The sequence below is a fragment of the Choloepus didactylus genome, chromosome 19, assembly GCF_015220235.1.
Source record: "Choloepus didactylus isolate mChoDid1 chromosome 19, mChoDid1.pri, whole genome shotgun sequence".
Lineage (NCBI taxonomy): Eukaryota > Metazoa > Chordata > Mammalia > Pilosa > Megalonychidae > Choloepus > Choloepus didactylus.
This window is the reverse complement of record NC_051325.1, coordinates 41,212,109-41,232,893: the sequence shown is the minus strand read 5'-3', so window position 1 is coordinate 41,232,893 and position 20,785 is coordinate 41,212,109. Positions and strand designations below refer to the sequence as shown.

At 55.8% G+C, this 20,785-nt stretch overlaps 2 protein-coding genes across 5 annotated transcripts in view; both read right to left on the bottom strand.

The window, feature by feature from the left end:
- The window catches only part of SRC (SRC proto-oncogene, non-receptor tyrosine kinase), a 48,363-nt gene extending 42,234 nt beyond the window's left edge, over positions 1-6,129 (bottom strand). For 2 of the 4 annotated variants that reach the window (XM_037811335.1, XM_037811338.1), the window contains exon 1: positions 5,972-6,129. The gene's annotated coding sequence lies outside the window, so the exon portion shown is untranslated. Of the gene's footprint in view, positions 1-1,171; positions 1,313-5,971 lie in introns of all 4 variants that reach the window. The other 2 variants (XM_037811336.1, XM_037811339.1) reach the window with 2 other exon arrangements.
- On the bottom strand, positions 5,268-19,488 carry LOC119515290 (basic proline-rich protein-like). The gene is made up of 2 exons (XM_037811152.1): positions 19,287-19,488; positions 5,268-6,271 (listed from the first exon to the last, which is right to left on the bottom strand). The coding sequence occupies exons 1-2, from the start codon at positions 19,486-19,488 to the stop codon at positions 5,268-5,270; spliced, it is 1,206 nt and encodes a 401-aa protein (XP_037667080.1).
- Between the last annotated feature and the right edge of the window lie 1,297 nt (positions 19,489-20,785).

The following is a 20,785-nucleotide window of genomic DNA, read 5'->3' as shown; positions in this document are numbered from 1 at the left end:
GTTCACAGATGTGGAAACTGAGGCTTGGACCAGGCCAGATACTTTTCCAGTGATACACAGCAAACAAGTATCAGAGCAAGGATTTGAACCCAGAACCAACTGGCTCCAAAAGCCTTGCACCTTCCAATACCTTCCTCCTTTATGCCACAAGCATCCATCTATGCCAACCCTGGGAGCTGGGAGTTCCCTGCCAGATGCCATCATCCTGAGTCTGAGTGAAGATCCACCAGCCAGAGCCAGAAGCCCACAGTCAGGGTCACCTGCCATCAGCAACATGCCCACCCTGTACCTGTGGAAAGGTGGTACCAGGTACCAGCCAAGCCAGGTGCACACTCAGTGGGAATCAGATGCCCAGAAACCACCCAAAAGCCAGAGGCCTGAGCTCACATCTCACTTTGCTGGATTACTCTGGTCCCAGCCCTTGGCCTCTCTGGGCCTCAGTTTCCTCTTCTATATAATGGGGGGAAAAGCTCTGCCTTCTCCCAGAAAGGGAGAAAGAACGGAACAGTCACCTTGCTATGGCCCTCCTTGGGAGAGCACAATATGAGGACACTAACATCAGACAAAGTAAAAGCCAAGCCTCCAAATTTGGACAAAGCAGCCCGAGAGGTAATCAGACCCTGACCTGGGTGGCCATGCGTCCCAACACCACCTCAGCCCTGGCTTCCATCCCCCCAGCACCCAGTTCTGCTTGTGCTGGTCTCACAGCCCAGCAGATGCAAGGACTCAAAAGGACCTATTATTCCCTATACGTACTGTGTATTTTACCACAATTAAAAATAAATACATATTTTTGAAAGGACTCATTCCCACAATTGCTCAACAACTCCACACCCCTCTGGCATCTCCACCCCACATGGGCACCAAAGAGGACCCGGTTGGGTCTTCCCCTGGAGAACATCCAGGCTGGGACCCCCGTCACAAAGCATCGAGAGAAGAGCTCTCATAGTACAGATGGGGAAACTGAGGCCGAGAGCAGGAAGGGGCTTGGCTAAGGTCATCTGGCTTCTCTTCCCTCTATGACTTCTCATTTTATTCTGGAACTTCTCTGGGTAGTTCCGGGAAAGGAAACTAGGGCACAGGTTTGGAAGGAAGTCACTTGCTCAAGGTCCCACAGCAAGGGGTAGAGAGATGGGTTTCTGGCCTCCCACTGCAGATCCTCCCCTTTCACCTCGCCCAGGCTGTGCCCGGGGAAGAGGCAGGCTGGCTGTGTGGGCAGAGCCATGGATCAAAGGCAGGAGATTTGCATTCTGCTCCTAGCTTGGATGACCTCATGTGTGAGCCTCAGTCTTTCTGGCCTCAATTTCCCCATCTGTGAAAAGAGAGGGTCAGAATAACCGTGAATGACAAAACATGGCATGCATACCTGTTCCCTTATCCTCTGCCCCTAGCAGACATTACTAACTGATCACCGCACTCTTTCCCATGAAGCCAAGACTGGGCCTTAGAATGCTTCTCAACATAGCACTAGGGAATTTGAGTCCTGGGCCATCCCTAGACAGGACAATATCTGAGTCTCCACAAGGAAGGGAAAGGGTGAAAGGAGCACGTAACATTTACTGAGCATCCAGTAGCTTCAAGTTGCTGGAAGTACATTAGCTGATTTTATCCTCACGAGGAAGGTATGCGGAGGCTGAGGTTCAGAGAGGCCAAGTGACCTGCCTTTGGACAACACAGGGGCGGCATCTCCTGGGTCACCCTCCCAAGGAGCAGGGATGCGGAGCCAGCCACCAGGCAAGGGCCTAGGGTGCCATCTGTGTAGAGGGTACCTTCCGCCCCCCTATTCTACCAGGTGCAAGCCCTATGCCCATTTACAGCTTCAGAAACTGAGTCACGGGGAGGGGCCTCAGCTGTCAGAGGGGCAGGACTTGAGCCAGCATCTGGCCCTCCCCATCCTTACTCATTAAGCACCTAATGTGTGCTGAGCACTTTATTTCTGTCTTCTTGGACATCCTGGGAGCCATGACTCTTATCCCAATTCATGGATGAGGAAACTGAGGCTCCCCAGAGGAAGTGGCCCCCCAGGAGTTCAACTGGAAACCAGAGTGGTTTCTCATGGAGATAAAAGGAAGCAGTAGAAGGGAAGGAGGTAAAGGGCTGTGGGAACCCAAGGGGAGATAGAGGCGCAGGGGCCACACAACAGAAGCAGGAAATGAGTCTCTGGTCAAAGAGCTGAGTGCAGGGGCCCAGGGGCCCTTCGAAATGGCTCTAAGGCCATCAGAGACCTGGGAGGCCCCCGGCAGTACCAAGCATTGGACTAGGAGTCCAGAGCCCTACGGCCTAGGCCCAGCCCTGACACTTAGCAACACTTGAGCCTCAGTGTTTGTGTCTGAAAAATGGGGCCAATCCCATGACACGCTTCCCAGCTCAGCCCTCTCACATAGAGAGAAGGCACAGAGAGGGCAGGGAACGACCCAAGTTCACCCAGCACATCGGCAGCGCTGACTGCCAACATTCTCTCCTAGGTCAGCTCCCCTGGACCAGCATATTCAGGCCTGGTGAGATCATTCACTCAAAGCCTTCAATGCACAGCTGGGAAAGCCGGGCCCAGAGACACCAACCAACCTGCCCAATGTAACACAGCACAAGGCAGGTCCCATTTCCTGGGCACCTACTGGTGCCAGGCACCAGACATACAGCCTTCCCTTAACCCTAACCTGACAGGGAGATAATTTACTGTCCCCGTATTCAGGACAAGAAAATTGATGCTCAGAAAAATGAAGTGAATGACCTAAAGATACACTGCAAGTGGGGACAGTCAGAACCTGAACCCAGGCCTGTCTGGCCCCCAGGCCATCATCACACCTTGGTCTCCATCTCTCTAGTTGACCCCTCCCTGTTCCCTGCCTCATTCTCAGCTTCCAGCCACCATGCATTGCACTTTCCCAACCCCTAGCTCACATCCTCTCCTGCCTTCCTGCTAGTGAACTCCTACTCGATCCTCAAAGCCTAGCCTCAAATGCCTCCTCCTCTTGAGACCTGATCTTGGCTCCCACAGAATACTTGGCAGCCAAGGAGCCCAGCCCTCAGATGTTTCCACTGGTTGCCTTGGGCAGCTTTGTACTCCTGACCTCCAGCATGGGCCTGTGTAAACAGGGAACACCAATTAGCCTCCTGTGTGAAGATAAAGGCCAAACTCTCCCCCAAAGACCACAAGGCTCACAAGGCCCTGCCTGATCAAGTCTTGCTGATAACAACCCCCTCAGTTCACCTCTCCTCCACTCCTCCTCATTCTCTCTGCTCCAACATCACAGGCTTTCCCATTGTTCCTCCCCAACACCCCACTCCCACCCCCACCTCAGGGCCTTTGCACGTGCAGTTCCTGCTGCCCAGCACGCCCTTCTCCTAGCTCCACCACTGGCCAACTCCTACAGGTATCCTTCAAGACTCCTCTGCACCCCAGGCCTCCCTCTCTGAGCCCTTATCACAGTCCATGATTATATGCTTATTAGGCAACTTGTTTGCTATTTGGCTCCCCCTCCAGACTCAAATTCTGGGAGGCCAGAAACTTGCTCACAATCCCCCAGCCAGTACCCACCCAGGCTGATCTTGCCTGGCAACCTGGGAGGTGAGCAAGCAGAAGGGAAGACAGAGAACGCTCTCGGCTTCTTTGTCATGTGAACTGCTGAGCCCACCCCCATCCCCACTCAGCTCAGGCACCACCACCTCCTGGAAGCCTCCAGATGCCTCCCACAGCTCACTTGCCAACTCTATCACAGCACTGCTCAGCCTGAGTCATAAGCTCCTAGATCGTAGTAGGTGCCCAGTGTGGGGTCACGGGTGGTTACATCTGGGCAGGTTTGAGCAAGTGGGGTCAACTGGGGACCGGGGGATGGGGTGCTGCCCCAGTGACCCCACATACTCTGCCCCAGGCAGGGTTCAGCAGGTCACTGAGCCATCTCCTCCCTGGTCTCTGGGGCTTGGGAAGCCAGACTCCCCCCTCACCCCCTCCTCCCCAGGCCACAATTAGGGAACAAGCAAAAACAGGAGCTAGGCTATATACTGGGGGTAATTCCTGCTCCAGGAGGCTAGAGAAAGGAGCAAGCTGGGAGGCCTACCTGGGAGAGGCGGGCCTTAAGCTAAGCTTCCAAGAGCATGAGCAAATAAGCAGCATATAGAGAAGCAGCCCTGGCAGGGAGGCCTTCAGGAGCAAAGGCCCAGGGGCCACACAGGAGAGCCTGGGCAGTCAGTCAGCTGACAGAGGTGACACACTATAAATCATTTCCGTGGGTGGAAAGACAGCATCACCAAGCAGGCCCAAAAGAGCCTCATGGCTTCCATTCAATCACTCCTCAGTCCAGCCTTCCCCCAAACTGCTGTGAGCCTGCCCTCATGCTAGGCAACCCCTGCTCCCCCATCACTGGAAGGGTACAAGGGCAGCCAGACTGGGGTCTCCAAGGTCTGGGTTCTAATCCCAGCTCCCAGTTGTGTGGCCTTGGTCAAATCACTTCCCCTCCCCTGAGCCTCAGTTTCCCCATCAGCAAAATGGGGATAAACAAGAGTTCCTACCTCACAGGAAGGGCTCTGCCATTATTACTGTCCCGTTTTATAGTTGACAAAACTGAGCCAGAGAGCACTGAGTTGCCTAAAGTTGCACAGCTGCTGGTTGGCAAGACTGGGCTGGGGTGTTTCTTAAGAGGTTATGAGGCGGCTTTTCAAGCACCAATCCACTCTCCTGGGCATATGAGCCCCACTTGGGCCAGCAACCTCACCTCCCACCTTTCTTAGAGAATTCATGAAGTGCTCATTTACGGAGCACCTACTATGTGCCAGGTCCCCTACATGAAGAAGTCCATGGACTTGGAGGGGAAGTTCCTTGGCCCAGGGCACCCAGTGAGACAAGATGCCCAGGAACCCCAGCCAGCACTCCCCCCTGGGAAATGAGAAAAGGGTCAAGAACAAGGTCAGCGTGCCCACCCTCACAGCCAAGTCTGATCTTAGTGACACCGTGGCTGGACCAGGACTCACCCCAGCGACCCAGAGACCACTGCCCCCATTGCACAGACAGTCCCTGAGGCCCCGGAAGCCTTGCCCAGGGCCACACTCTCTCTGCCCACTCTCGAATCTGCCTGAAGTTCCTAGGGGCTGAACGGACACCACAGAGGTGATCCCCTTCTGTACGCCCCCATCCTCTCACCAGCCCAGCAGTGCAGCCAGGCCCACCTGCCACTGATGAGGATGGGGGCTCAGAGAGGGCAGGCAGATGCCTCAGGACACACAGTTGGGCAAGGGCCGGTCCCAGCCCAGCCTCAAACTCAACCCCAGCCCTAGCCCAGGCAGACAGGTAGACCTGTCAGGCAGCAGGCACCCAAAACTTTTGCCAACTTCTGAGCCAGTGGGCTGCTGGGCCTGCCCAGGGGTGAGGCTGGAGGCTGGGGGCTGTGGGCAGCAGGGACCAGCCCCGGCCTGGCCCAGCCCCTTCCAGGCCAGCGGCGCCAGGCCTGACCAGAGGCCCCACGAGGACCAGGAGGTCCTGGCTCCCGGCACCCAGGGCCCGGGACCCCCTCCCCGGTCACTCCTCCCGCGCCCGCCCCGCCCGCCCCCCACCTCACCTCCCACCCTGGGGTAGGGGGGCTCCAGGCCGGGGCAGCCGGGCCGGAGGCGGCGCCGCCTGGCTCAGATTTCAGATTTGGCCTAGACCTGGCCGGGAGGCTCAGGCCCCACTCGCCTGCTTCTCTGGAGGGCTGGCGGGGAGAGGGTGAGTCGAAAGGGATCCCTGCGCGGCCAGGACCCCGGCGCCCCCCGCCCGGCCCCCTCCCCCCCGCGGCATCATAACAAAAGGCCGCGCCGGGCACGTCCCCGTGCGCCCGCCGTGCGCTCGGGTATCGCGGCCGGGCCTGGGGGGAGGCGGGCGGAGATGGAGGGTGGGCAGGCGCCCCGCGGCCCGGCGATCCGACGCCGGGATGGTCCCAGGGCGCGGACATCCCCCGCCGGCCGGGACCCGAGGCCTGCGGAGAGACGGGGCACTCACCTGGGCAGGCGGGCGGGCGCACCGGCGGACGGACGCACGCGAGGGCGGACCGCCGGACCGCCAGAGGGTCGGACAGACGGCGGCCTGGCCGCTCCGGCTCCCTGGCCGGAATGGATTCCGGGCCGGGAGAGACAGACCGAGACAGAAAGGGAGGAGGAGGAGGAGGAGGAGGCGAGGAGGCGGTGGCCCGGGGAGGGGAAGAGGAGGGAGGGAGCGCGCGAGCCGGGAGGAGGGGCCCGGCAGGCCGCCGGGAGGAGGAGGAAGGAGGAAGCATGGGGGGCCGGATTCCCCGCCGGTGACCTGGAGACACCCAGGGGCGGACCAAGCCAGGGGTCCTGGCCAGGAGGGGCGGACCGGGGCACCGGGCACAGAGGCCGCGCCCCCCACTCCAGTCGGTGAAAGCGCCCCACTGCAAGGGACCCCCACCTTCCCCCAGAACAAAATGCCCTCCCTAACTCCCCCAACCCACCCACCCTACTTACCCCCTCTCCCCCAACTGTTATTAGGTATAAACATAGCACTGGCGCTAATGGAGCACTTTGTCTTGTCAGGCACCATGATAAGGGCTCAGGCTACTCTAGGCTGTAATCCTAATTCCCTGGGCTGGGCAGTGCCATAATTACCCCATTTTAAAGATGAGGAAACTGAGGCCAAGAAGGGCATCACCTGACAGGAACCAGGCCTTGGACTCCTGCCTCCAACTGAGTTTCCTAAAGTGGGGGCTGGGGCAGGTGAGGAGGTGCAGGGAGGAGCAACTTAGGAGGGGCTTGAAGCTGGTATTTAACTGGCCACCACATTTCCAAGTGAAGAAGCTAAGTACATCTGGACGCAGGGGGCAGGGAATGTAGCAGAGAAAAGGGACATTGAGGAAATGCTGATTTAGGCCACAAAGCCTCCCCCTTTACCCCTTTACCCCCCACCATCTCCTGGCCCAGGCTCCAAGGCTGCCCTATTATGGGTGGAGACCCCCCCACTCCCATTAGCTCCCCATCTGTCCTCCTGGAATTATGGCACAAGGGCACATGAGTCTGAATCCAGTTTTAAATACCTGCTGCCATTTTCCTCTTCTGAAAGTTCTCCCATTTCACAGATGAGAAACTAAGGCCCAGCCAAGACAAAGTGGCACAAGATATGGGCTCCCCCCCCCCAGGACAGAGGTCCCTGCTGAGAGGAGCTGGGGAGAACCCTAGAATGTGGGAGGCAGAGGCTTCAGGGTATAATACAGCTTCCTGGCAACCAGGAGTGAGCAAGGCCTTGAGCCGGACTGATCTGGGCTCAAATCTAAGCTAAATGCCCCCCTGCCATGGGCCCTTGTGCAACTTTTCCAGTTCAGCCCCCTCCCCTGTAAGACAGGAGTGAGCATGGCCACTGAGGGCCCCTGGGAGGGTTAGAGCTCACAAGTGTGAGGGTGGCCAGAGTAGTGCTCCACGAATGTAGCTCTTGTGGTTGGGGAACTGAGGCCAGAGGGGTAGGGGGTGCTCGAGGTCCCACCACAAGTTTGTGGCAAAGCCAGCACCAGAAGCCAGGCTGGGCTGGTGAAACGGCTACACTTTGAAAGATTAATCGCAACTTCCCAGAACTCCTGGTGGGCCCCTGGCTGGAAGAGCAGGTTTCTCAGCCCTTATTCACTCCTCAGACATTTCTGAAAAGCTTTCCTGGCCACGCTGGGTTAGAGGTGGTATATTCATCCAGCGGTATGCAGGTGCTGGTTCTTACCAGCCAGCAAGAGCCGATTGTGCACATCTCTTCCCAACTCCATGTTTAATGATGTCACATTAGTAGTTTGATATTAGCCATGGTGGGAGTATTTACACCCTGGAAATTGGCAAATGCTACAAATCAAGGTGCTTTTTTTCCTCAGAGAGCAGATTGTTAATTATTTACCAGCACATCCCTGGATTCATCCCAAGGAGTTCTACAGAAAGTTCTGGGTTTCTTCTAGAGCTGTGATGACAGAGGGCTTAAAAGCACAGGCTAACTGCATCATCTTGCATCTGTGACCCTTGGGCCTGCCATTTCTCTGAGACTCAGTATGCCTATCTGCAGAGTGATAGTGATTTCCCCAGAAGGCGTGCATGAGGATGAAATGAGGTGAGGTGTGCGTGGTACGTGTGGGCTGTCGTTATTACTCATACCCCTGCACACTCTCGTGGGTGAGAGCGGGCAACATGACTTGGACAAGCACAGAGGCAGCCGCCACCTGGAGTTTCAAGGGCCTGGCTCAGCCGCTGAGGCTCTCAGGAGGAACCTCAGGAGGATGTGGCCAGCACGATGGTTTCATTATTGAGTGTCTGAAGTTCTGAGAGTATTTACATCCCTCGTTAGTTTCAACCACTCCTCTGGGCCTTTTGCTCAGACGATAACCCCCGCCAGGAATGCTTGCCCTATATCTCCCACTTCCCCACTCATCAAGGCCCTGCGTCAGTGCCACGTTCTCCAGGACGAGCTGTCTGCATGTTCCTGCTGGAGGCGTCCCCCAGGTCCACTCTGGGTGTGTTTGCCCCCATCCTGAAGGCAGGGACTGTGGCCCGGTTGGCTGCGGAGAACACACTGACTTCGGATCCACAGAGAGGAGTTCAAGTTCTAGGCCTTCCATTCACTGATGATGTGACCTGCCCTCTCTGGGTCTCAATTTACTCATCAGTAAAATGGGGGCAAAACCCCCACCAACTTCCCAGCGTGGAGGATTTTGCTAGTAGGAGAGCTGATGGTCCGTCCTGGAGGATAAGTGACTCTCTGTGCAATATTCTGTTGGTTAGTAAAACAGCAAATTATTGCTCGACACCTGCAAATTATTCATCATTGTTCATAGACAGCACATACTTACTGACCTGGGACTCCAAAAGGGACAATTTCCCCAAACTGAAGCACCCAGCAGATGACAGATGCTGTTGATGCTGATGCTGTTGAGCATGGTGCTAGTGGTGTGCAGTGCTTGGGCTTGACATCTGGACTTCTCCCCATTCACCCACTGCACCCTGGGTCAAGCCACAACTGAGGGTGGGTGGGATGGAAAGTGTGGGCTGAGGCCTGGCCCATGTGACTGGTGGTGGATCCTCCATCCAGAGCCTTCCATGACGTGATGTCAGGGGTTCTGCCCACATCTCAGCCAGGGCCCAGTGACAATCTACATGCCACGCCCAGCCCCAGCCCAGCCCTCCCTTGGAACATCGACTGGGAGGCTGGATCCATCGCAGGCACTCAGTGGGAAATTCCAGACCAGCCCTATCATCCCCCAGATGGTTTGCTGTGAGTCGTCAGCCTGGGGTGGGCAGGCTCCAGCCTGAGGCTGTGGAAGGGCTTGGCACCTCCCAGGCACTGGACTTTACAGTTCACATGGAGACGTCTGATTCATCAGGGCATCAGCCCCATCTGGCCTCACTTGCAGGCCCTGGTCCCCTTGCTCTGCCAAGCCTGCCTCCTTGCTGGTCCTCCATCCTGCCCTGAGGCCTTGGCAATTGTTCACTCTACCTGGAATGTTCCCTGCCCCCAAGCCCCTGGCTAAGCCTTCCTCTTCCTTCCTCCATTCAGTCAATGCTTACTGAGCACCAACTATATACTAGGGTCTGTGCTAGGCTTGGAGGAGCTCACAGCCTGGAGGAGCCGGGAAGTGTATCCACGGTGTTAGCACAGCGATGTGCAAGCATGGGGGCTAGAGGGGCCCCTAACCCAGCATGTGTGTTGGAGGGGCACTAATAAAAGGAGGGGGTCATCTGGGAGGAGTGCAAAAGTCTGAGGAAATGGCTGTTAGATGTAAATGGGACGGAAAGGGTGTTCCAGGCAGAAGGAACAGCATGAAACACCGCAGTGTTTGGAACTATGAGCTGGGCAGGGCTGATAGAGCCCAACGTTGTGGATGTGCTGGGAACGGGGGGAAGGGTGGCTGGAGCAAATCCTGAGGCCCCTTGAATGCCAGGCTGTCCTGGAGGCAGTGGCTTACATGGGCATGTGCACATGGGCACCTGCCAGTATTCCAGGCAGTGAGGCCAAACGAGAAGCATCACCAGCCCCGTGAGAGTCAGAAGGAGCCAGGAGCAGGTGTGTGCATCCCCCACTGTCCAGCGGGGAGGGATAGAGACAGTGTGCACCTCAGCGAGTGGAGCCCAAGTGAGGACATCCAAATGACAGCCCTGACCACTGAGTGTGGCCTGCACAATTGCATATCATCGCAGCCTTGCCTGGGGCTTTCGGCCAGTTCACCCACCAGAAGCCTGAGGATCAAGTATGTCTCTACCCATCCCAGGGTCTGGAGACCAAAAGGGGGATGTCACAGGTCCACCAGGCTGGTACACAGTCCAATTGACAAGAAAACTCAGTCGCTCATAACCCCCTCAGGCTGGGGTAGACGCCCAGAGCGGACAGACACTCCCCCAAGGTCACCAGAGTCACTGGCAGGCAGAGCCAGGCCCCCTCCCCCATGCCCAGGCCTCCTTCCGCCACATCCCAGAATGTTTGTGAGAAAAGATGAAAGGAGTCGGGGCCCTTGATCTGCCTCGCCGGAGGGCAAAGGGCAGCGGAAATCTGAAGCCAAAGCTGTGGTTCCAGACCGGAGGGGGTTAGAAACCTTGGGCACAGCCGAAAGGAGATGGTCTGCAATGAGAAGGGCTTGAAAGAATAATGGTAAACCTAATCACAGGGATCGCGAGCTCACCCAGTTCTGGGGCCTCCGTGAGTGGCACCCGGTTTATTCTTCACAGCACTATGAGGTAGGGGCCATTGTTTCCCCTGGTGTACAGAAGAGGAAACTGAGGTTCAGAGAGGTGCCCGTGAGGAAGGGCAGAGACTCGAATGCAAACCCAAGCCGAATTCGAGCCCTCCTGATTCAGGAGCTCTCCTGCCCCCACCTTCCGTGAGACTCAGATTTCACGTCCAGGAGGGAGCAGGGAGAGTTGCAGGGCCCATGAAGGGACCGCTGGGCCCCACTGAACCCCGCTGAGCCCCTCTGAGCCCCAGCTTCCTCTGAGTTGAAGGGTGTCTCCACCTTCCACATTTCCCAGGCCTGCTGGGAAGATGGCATGAAGTAGTGTTTGTGGGAGTACTTTGAAAAGTAGATACTAACAAACAAAAAAATGCTCATGGCGTCCTCCACCTCAAGAAGAGGGAGCACAACTCCCCACTCCTTAGATGTGGGCTGTGCAGAGTGAACTCCTTCCGAGGAGCACAGTGGGCAAAGCAGGGTGAAGGGAAACCTTCCAAGGGAGAAACCTGCCCGACACTACCTCCGCCAGGGGGCCAAGGCCAACCTCCAACAGTCCCAGGTCCCGTGGCTGGGATGTGCCTCTCGCTGTGATGTGAGGACATCTTCCCTCTCTGGGCTTCCTGCCCCATGGCCCTAAGCCCAGTCTAATCATGACAAGAACATCAGACAAATCCCAATGGAGGGGCAGCCTACAAAGCCCCTGACCAGCCCTCCCACCACTGTTAAGGCCATGGAAGGTGAGGAAAGTTCAAGAAACCGCTGTGAGGACCAAAAGTAACATGGGATCCCAGGTGGCGTCCTGGACCAGAGAAGGGGCTTAGGGCAGAACGCAGGAAGTCTGAGCAAACTGGGGCTTTGGTTGATAAAGACGCTGTCTCTGAACAGCTCCTTCTGAAGCTGGGAAACTGATGACCAGAGATGGGGAGTGATCTGCCCAAAGTTAGACAGCAAGTTTTTGACAGCCTGGACCAGGATCAAGGTTTCTCAGCATCATGAGAAGTTATTAGATGCCTCCTGTATACCAGGCCCCCACCCAGGTCCTCGTCAGGGTGAAGCAGGTAGGGAGATTTAAAGACATGCCCATGGGGTGGCACCGCCTCTGGGCCAGGTCCCGAGGGACACAAGGCCCTGCCTCCGGCCAGAAGTGAAACAGTAACTCAGTGAGCAGGAGGGCCTGAGAGCCTCAAGTCCCGGAGTCCAACAGCCTGGGCCCACCCTCTCTGCCCCTGTCACCTCCCTGAGGGTCAAAGTGCTGCTCAGTAAGATGGAGCTACTGTTGGTACCGATTCGGCGATTCAGAGGGGATCCAATGAGCTGCCAAGGCCATGGGGCCTCCATCGCAGCACCTTGTACTTTGTGGGCGCTCAACAAAGGGTGATTTTTTTCTAAGTGCAGTGAGTGGGGATGGACTCAGAAAGGGAGGGATCTCTCAGATCGCTTAGAACGGATCCAAGGGGTGCGAGATCCAAGGGGTCCTCACGGATGAGGGCCTTTTAGGGCGGGTCTTGAAGGATAGGAAGGAGGCTGCCAGGCAGGGAAGCTGCAGCCGCGGCCTCCAGAGCTCCCGGTCTGGGGTCTGATCCTGCAGACAAGGAACACACCAGGCCGCTGTCCCAGGGGATTCCCACACAACGGGACAACCCCTTTCCCGGCCCTCAGGCCTCCTTCCTGGCCTCCCGGGCTCTGAGGTTCACCACTGCCTGAGCCAAGGGCGGAGGCAGCAGGGGACAGGCAGGGGTGGGGGCGGGCAACAGGGCGAGCAAACTCCAAAGTCGAAACGAAAGCAAGTCCTGCCTCCCACTCACCAGCTGAGTGTCACTTGTACAACTTCCTCCTTCTGTTCCTGCTCAGGAATTACCCGGGCAGGGCTCTGTGGTGATGGGGGGGGTGGGGACAGGGGGTGGCCAAAGGCTGGGCCCTGGGCCCTCCTCAGGTTTACTCTGACCACTCACAGACTTGTACCTTTTATCCTCAGTCTTCTCATCAGTCCATTCCTGTCCCCCAGGATACCCCTTCTCCTTCCTGCCTCCAAACATCTGCCTGTGCGGAGTCACCCTCTCCTCCTTACTCATCCAGACCCCACTTGCCTTCCTCGGCTCACCCCAGGCCCCTTCCGGAAGTCTTCCTGCTCCAGTGCCTTCCACAGAGACCCCTCCCTGTCCTGGCCTCTTTACACATTGGCTCCCCAAGCCGCTCCTGAGCAACTCGTGCATTCCGGGCTCTGGGCCCAGGTTGGAGAAGAGGCCTGGCCCCTAGCCTGTGGGTCCTGCATGCATCACCCATGCCCTGGGTGGGAAATCAGAAGCTAGGACCCCAGTCCGAGGCAGCCTCTGTGCAGCATGGCCCTGGGCAAGTCCCTTCTCTTCTCTGGCCAACAATATTTCTCCAGAGGCCAAGGAAAGAGGTTCAAAGACATGTGCAGTGAGCCTTGAGGGAATGGCCCCCTCCTGCCCTGCCCACCCCCAAACAACTCCTCAGAAATAAAGCTTCCCTACAAGTAGAACTGGTAGAATGCACACACAGGGCTCAGATGCATCAGAATTTCTGGGTGGGGACAAAGATGGGGGCCCAGGAAGGGGAACCCAGCTGGTGGCTGAAGGGCACGGTTAAGAGCAGCTGCAGAAACCTGTGTTTGAAAACTGACTCCATAGCTGTGAGGCCTCAGGCAAGTCCCTTCATGTCTCTGACCCTCACCACCCTCCTCTATAAATTGGAGTTAAATATTGTGCTGGTTTGGATGTCTTGCGTCCTCCAAAACTCCATGTTCTTCAAAGCAGTCTTGTGGGGACAGACGTATTAGTGTTGATTAGGTTGGAATATTGGATGAAGTTGTTTCCATGGAGATGTGACCCACCCAGCTGTGAATGGCACCTTTGATTAGGGTGTGACCTCTTGATTGAATGTTTCCATGGAAATGTGGCCCCACCCATTCAGGGTGGGTCTTGATTAGTTCACTGGAATCCTATATAAAGAGCTCACAAATAGAGGGACTTCAGAGCAACTGAGAGTGACATTTTGGAAGAGCTGCAGCTAAGAGAGGACGAAACACCCCAAGAGCAACATTTGGAGAATGCCATTTTGAAATGCAACCTGGGAGCAAGCGGAAGCCAGCCACGTGCCTCCTGAGCTAACAGAGGTTTTCCGGACACCAGCGGCCTTTCTCCAGTGAAGGTACCCGACTGTTGATGCCTTACCTTGGACACTTTATGGCCTTAAGACTAACTTTGTAACTAAGTAAACCCCCTTTATAAAAGCCAATCTATTTCTGGTATTTTGCATAATGGCAGCATTAGCAAACCGGAACAAACATACATACCTCAGATAACTGTTATAATGATTAGCATGACATGTACCAGATGCTCAGTACATGGATACTATTATTATTACCACTAATAATAAATCTGGTGCAGCCAACCTAAGAGTACCTTATTACAGAGGACAACTATGATGACAGCTTTAAAATCAACGACATAGGTCTAGGTTTTTTTGTTAAAAAAAGAAAGGGAGGAAGGAAGAAAAGTGGGCATAGGAAAAATAGAAGATCTAAACACTGCTATGTTACTAGCAGTTGTCCCGGGGGTGGGGGACCACAGGTGAGCTTAATATTTTTTTCCTTTGTACCTGTCTTTAATTTTTAAGTTTTCCACAGTGAGCTGATGTTACTCGGGCAATAAGAAAAAATATAAGCCATTTTAAAGTGTCATCTCAGCTGCCTCTGACCACATTAGGTCCCTGTGCCCCAACTGGCCTGGCCATCCCAGTGCACAGCCTGGTCACAGAGCTCCACGGCCACTCGGCCTTTCCCTGCCCCTCGGGGCTGGACCCTCAAGGCACAGTTAGGTTGCTCACTTTACCCCCGGCCCCAGCCCACCAGGAAGACTCCTGGGGGAAGTGCGCTGTTCCCTTCCAGAAGTTCTGGGACTCTGCTTGTCCCTCTCCCCTTGACCTTGGTTCATTTGAGGGGGACAGGGTGGGGAGAATGGGGATTAGGGTTAGCTTCTTTGCCCTGGCTCTGGGTTTGGGGCCAAAGACACAGCCAGGCTCTCCCCCAGACAAGCCCACCGTCTAGTGCTTTGACTAGATTTTATCTTAGTTTAGGTTCTCCCGAAGCAGGGCCTGAGACAAGCACTTACTTGGGAAGTGATCCCAGAAAGCTGGAAGCAGGGAACAGGAAGGGAGACAGGGTCATTGGAAAGCCAGTTTAGAGTGTTCAGGAGATCACTGCTATAGTAACGGGCTTGATTCCTTCAAGGATCCTCATCCCATTCCTGCCCCCAATATACTCCCTCTCCTTCTTGCCTCCAAACATCTGCCCTGCAGAGCTGCCCTCTCCTCTTTACTCATCCAGGATCCACTCGCCCTCCTTGGCCCACCCAAGGCCCCTTCCAGAAGTCTCCCTGCTCCAGTGCTTTCCACGGAGAACCCCCTGTCCTGGCCTCCCTCCATACCAGCTACAAAATGCCTCCCAGAAACATTCATCCAAAGGATGGGATGCTGAAGCCCTTATCCGCCACTCCTGTCCCCCACTGGCTGTGGAAGCTTCCAGGGGCTCTAACTCCCGCACACTCCCCAGCCGTGAGGAGGGCACTAGGGTCTGCTCTAACGCAGGAATCCGGAGTGGGCTGAGGGATGGGGCGCAGGCACCATGGCTCCCTCCTCACGCCAGTGCTTTAGAATGAGGTGTCCCACAAAATAGCCTTATTTCCCCCCCAATATATAAAGCCCAGGCTTGCAGGAGAAGTGGGCCAGGGTCTTGGGGAATCCTCCAAGAGAGCATTTCGGTTTAGGCCTGGCCCCAAAGTTAGACCAGTCCCTGCCCCAAGGAGCTTTTCATCCAGCCAGAGAGGTGGACTTAGAGACAGATGGCCTCAGTGGTAGCTCTGGGAACCCAAGAGAAACAGAAGTCCTCCCTCGTCCCCGGTGCTTAGGGAAGGGGAAGGAGGAGGGAGAGGGACAGCTTCCGAGGAGAAAGCTGAACTGTGGGCTGACTGAGCAGGTAAGAGAATCTGAGGCAGAATGCTTTGGCAAGGGATGGAGGCGTGAGAGTTCAGGCTAAGCAGTAGTTGAGAATTCAAGGTGGGAAGAAGTTTGTGCTGAAGGAGGAAAGTCGGCCTGGAGTCTGCTTGAGGGATGTCAGATGCCAGCTGAAGAGGTAGGGTTTGGTCTGGAGGGCAGTAGGGGAGGGGCATGGAGAGATCTGTGTCGGAAGACACATCTTGGCTACTTTGTAGAGGGTGGACTGAGGGCCAAGGCTGGGGCAGAGGGCAGGAGAGAGAAGATGAGGCCGGAACCATGCCAAGGTCAGTGGGGCTGGAGAGGGGGATGGCCCGAGACATTGAGGCCAGGGCCGGTCCGGACTGAGTGGTCAACGTGGTATGTGGGGAGGGGCTGGGGGAGCTGAGGAGGTCGCACGCTTCCTTGAGCGGCTTAGGGAACGACATGGTAAATTTGGATCACACACATCCAGAGTCCCCTTCTGCATGTGTCCTTGCACATCTTCCTCAAGAGACACCTCCTCCCAGAGGTTCTCAGTAGTCTCTCCACCATGGGATCCACTCCTGAGGCCTCTTAGAACCTTATTTGTTGCAACATGGCTGGGGAGCTCTGGGAGGGAGGGTCTCCACCTGAGTTCCTTCAGCAAGCTCCTATCCTAAAGCCTGCCCCTTAAATATCGGGTCCCCTAGGTTCAGTCCCATTTCCTCTCTCTGAGACACATGTCCCTCCCACCCACCCAGTTTCACCCGAGACCGTCCTTCCCAGCCCCAGCCCCAGCCTCTCTCAGGAGCTGTTTCCCTTGGACACTCCCCCCACCTGGACATCCTGGTTTCCTTGCATCCTCTGTTCCCTGGCACTGGCCCTCCTCCTGGGTCTCCTGCTCAGGCACCTCCGCCAGAAAGCCAGGGTCCCCAGCCACCTGCTCCCACCCGGATTCCCAAGACCCACTGCCTCCGCCGCCCAAACTACGCCCTCCTCCCCTCCCCTCCCCCACGCTCAGGCAGGGGCTGGGTTCATGCAAACACCGTGCAGCCTCCTCAGGATCTTCTGGCCTCTGGCTTCCCTTCCCCAATCCACCCAATAACAGTCACCTTGGTCCCCTTTCCAAAGCTTAACTCTGGTGCTCCAGGGGCTCCCCTGAGGCCTCAGGCCAAAGCCCACACCTGGGGTCACATAGGGTGCTGCCAGCCTCTCCGGCCTCATCCTCACCTTCCCCCAGGGCTGGACGGCTGGTCGTTCCCCACACGTGCCACCTGCTCACCTTCGGGCCTCAGCTCTCACTGTCCCCTCGGCTTGGGATGTCCTCTCTCTGCCTCTACTCCCTGGGTAACTCCCCTGAGGCCCAGCCTGGGTCAAAGCTTCTTCAGGACCCCGTCTGCATCTCCCACAGTGAACGTTAACTTTCACCCATCCATTCTCCGCAGAGCAAGCTGAGAGCTCCAGGGACAGAGGCCTAGTCTTGGGCACCCTTGTGCCCCAGCACTGCTCAGATCTGGGTTTGACGCTGAGCAGGCACCAACACTTGTTGGAACAGGAATCTCAGGCCTGGATTTCGCAGGTCTGCTGGAGTAAGGCCAGGAATTTTCCAGCCCCTGCCCGAGGCTAGCACATTAGCTCAGGCTTCCACCAGGAACTGAACCAGCCACCCTGCCCCAGGTCATGCCCGGAGTGGGGCCTCACCTTCTCCCTGTGCCCCTGCCAGCTTAGGAGAGACTGGGAGGAGGGTGGGCTGAAGGCAGGGATCCCAAGAGGAGCCAGGAGCCCTGCCCCTGTGCTGGCCCAGGCCTCAGACCCAGGGCCACAGTCCCTGGCTGACCCAGAAGCTGGCAGGGATGCTCCTCCCACAATCCAGATTTGAACCAGGTCTCCAGTCTCTTGCGGCTGTGCTTAAATTTCCCACCACTGCTACCTCCCAATCATTAAAATATTTAATCATTCAATAGTTCAATTGATTCCCTGAGTCCTGAGCTAGTTTCCCTGTGACTTCTCTTTCCTGGAGGCACTGGCTTCCAAGCTTCCAGGTCCTTGGGGCAGGGCTGTTTGATTGGATTCTACTCAGCAAACACTTGTGGAGGTCTCTCTGTGTCAAAAAGGTGAAATGAGTCCAAGGAAATATACGGCAGGCAAAGAGGGCCAGCCTGGGCATCTCCCCTGTGCTGTGCCTTGGACCAGAGCGAGGAGGAGGAGATAGTCACCAGCCAGGTCTCTCTACCTGCTGGGTACCAGAAACTCAAGGCCCAGAGAGGGTGAGTAACTTTCCCAAGGTTATACAGCCCACCTCTGGAGAACTGGCCGAGGCCTTGGGATTTGATGAAACATTTACTGTCTGGTGGATTGCACATTGATTAATAAAATATACATGGCTCCTGCCCTCACAGAGTTCACAGGCCGGTGTGGGAGGCAGTCTAAACCAGAGAACAAACCTACAGATGCAGAATTATAGGGGCCTCGTGGCTATGGTGGGGGGAGTGATTTTCACGTGGTGCAGTGGGTGGCCCCTGTGGGTGCTAAGCAAGGAGGAGGTGGTGGTGAGGATGTGATCCAGTGTGCGTTTCTGCTGGTGGCCGGATGGAGGAGGCAGGGCAGACGCAGTGAGGCCGGCCAGAAGGCTGGCACAGGCCTCCAGGAGAGGATGAAGGGGGTGCGGCCCAGGCAGGGGAGGTGGTGAGAAGTGGGTGACTTGAGTACATTTGGAGGAAGCACCTACCGTCCTTGCTGACGGATCAGTGGTGTGGGCACATCGGGAGGGCAGAATCTTGATTCCCAGGCATTAGGTGTGAGGGGTGGAGATGGGAAGACTGGCCAGGAGCAGTCAAGGGGGAAACATCGAGAGTTCAGTCTTGGTCAAATTATGTTTGAGAACCTTTTGGATATCCATGGAGATGTTAAAAAATTAATAATAATTTAGCCAACTCTTACTGAGCACACGCTGCACCAGGTGCTGCATGCCTTGTATGTATCAACTCCTTCCCGTCAACACCCCTTTGGGAAAGTTGGATTATTATCCCCATTTCACTGATGAGGGAACTGAGGCTCAGGTAGGATGTTGTGTAGAGGATAAGAAGCAAGCCCAACAGAGCCTCGGGGAGCACTCATGACTAGCAGGTGCAGGAAGAAGCCTTCAAAGGGGGTTCTGGGCTTCCGGGAAGGGGGTCTCCAGGGTCAGATGTTGCCAGGAGGTCACATGAGATAAGACAGGGACAATACAGTGTCCAGGGGACTGAGCCACATAGCTGACTTTGGAGAGTGCAGTTGCAGGGAAGCAGAGGGGCAGCAGCTGGATTACAGGAGTCCTGGAGGAAATGGGAGGAAAGGAAGTGGAAGGAGTAAGTGGGCCTCACACTTCCCAGGCACTAAGCCTGGCTGGTGAGGGCAGGAGAGAGGCAGGGTAGCTAACAGGGACCGAGGCTCCCAGGACACTGCCCTGCCCATCTGGGATCTGGACTGCAGAGACTTGCCAGAGAGGTGGACACTTCAGAATAATAATTTCCATTTTGAGATTGTCCAGTCGGCTGTGTGCCTAAGTCCTTTGTTAACATTGAGAGCTTTTTCCCGCTTGCAGCAATTCTCCCATGGACTGAAGGCAGGGCATGGGCACAGGCCAGGGAAGGGGTGACTCACACTGGTTGGCGCTGAGTGCTGACTGCAGGGCTCCCCGATGCTCCCCGAGGACTGTGGGCCTAGAGGAGCTAAGGAGGGCTGAGGCCTCCAAGGCCAGGATGAGAGCCTCTCCCATCCGCTGGACCAGGTACCTATCATGCTCAGAAACTAGCACCAGAAGTCCAGGGGTAGGGAGACCATGGCCATCAGCTGAACTAGCCATCTCCCCCGTTTGTATTCTGGGGAGACTTAGGCCCAGAGTGGGGAAGGGGCTTGTTCAAGGTCACATAGCGTTCCATCTGGTCATTACTTACTTTCATTGGTATTGTCACCTCCTCCTAGAACCCTACCCTGGACCTCCTCCAGGCTGAGCTGGGGCCCTCATTCCCACAGACTGAAAGCAGGAGCCAGGTCTGATCTATCTTGGAGTCCCCAGTTCCCACCCCAGGGTCTGACACAGAGCAGGGGACTTGGGTGGCCTTGTTGAACCCTTCCCAACTGAACTGAAACACTTGGTCCCCTTCGACTTTGATCCTTCTCTGGCCTGGGAGGCAGAGAGCCACATCTGAGGTTCAACACTTCTACCAAGTGGCCGTATAGATGCGAAATCTCAGGATCTCTGAGATAGAAAACCAAAAGGGACATCAGACCTCCTGCCCTCATTTTCCAGAGAAGGAAGCTGAGGCTAATGAAGGCCCTAACCACGAGTCCATGATTATTGAGATTTTCAAATCCCCTCAGCCCCTCTCCAAGGCTCCTGTCTCATAAATGCTAATGTCTAGGTTTCCTCATCTGCAAAACCTGGTTGGACCAGTCTCTGAAAGCTTGAAGCTCTCTAGTTCTATGAACTCACAGGCCCCAAGCCCCATGGGGGGAGGGGAGGAGAGGTTGTTCAAGAGACTGTTCATCATTTTGTTGTACCCCCTTGAACTCTTGGAGCAAAGCATTCCCAAGAATCAGGGTGATTCATACACAGCCAGCACCATTTGCCAGTCCCAGAGGAAAAGCAAGCTGAGGAATAAGAGATTCTGTGACTTTTAAAGAGGAGAGAAAGAAATTTCAAGTGAAGTTTCTCTTTAGCGGACAGAAGTTGAGGGAGTGGGAACATATATTTTTCCTCCCAGAAAGCCAACTATTTTTGGAAGGAAACTTTCACAGTTGGAGCCCAATCCTCTCAAAACCCAAGATGGTGCCTTCCAAGAGCACCAGGGAATACTGATTTTCAACTTGATGGGCTGTATCCAACAACTGCTGCCCTGATTGTTGACTGACTGGGTGTTGGTCAAAACCAAATTAGATTGGCTGATTTTGTTGTTCTTGTCAGATCTCCAACTGGCAGGGAGAGGAGGAGAAACGCATACTACCATCTCTTAAACTGGGCAAAGGGAAGCTTGCTGACTATTGGAGGGCTTTGGTAATTTGTAACCCAAGAAGACGTGGAAGGAGGTAGCAGGTGAGTATGGGAGGGGCTCTTGGGAGTAGCATGAGATAATTGCAGAAAAGGTGGATGGCGTAGCTCC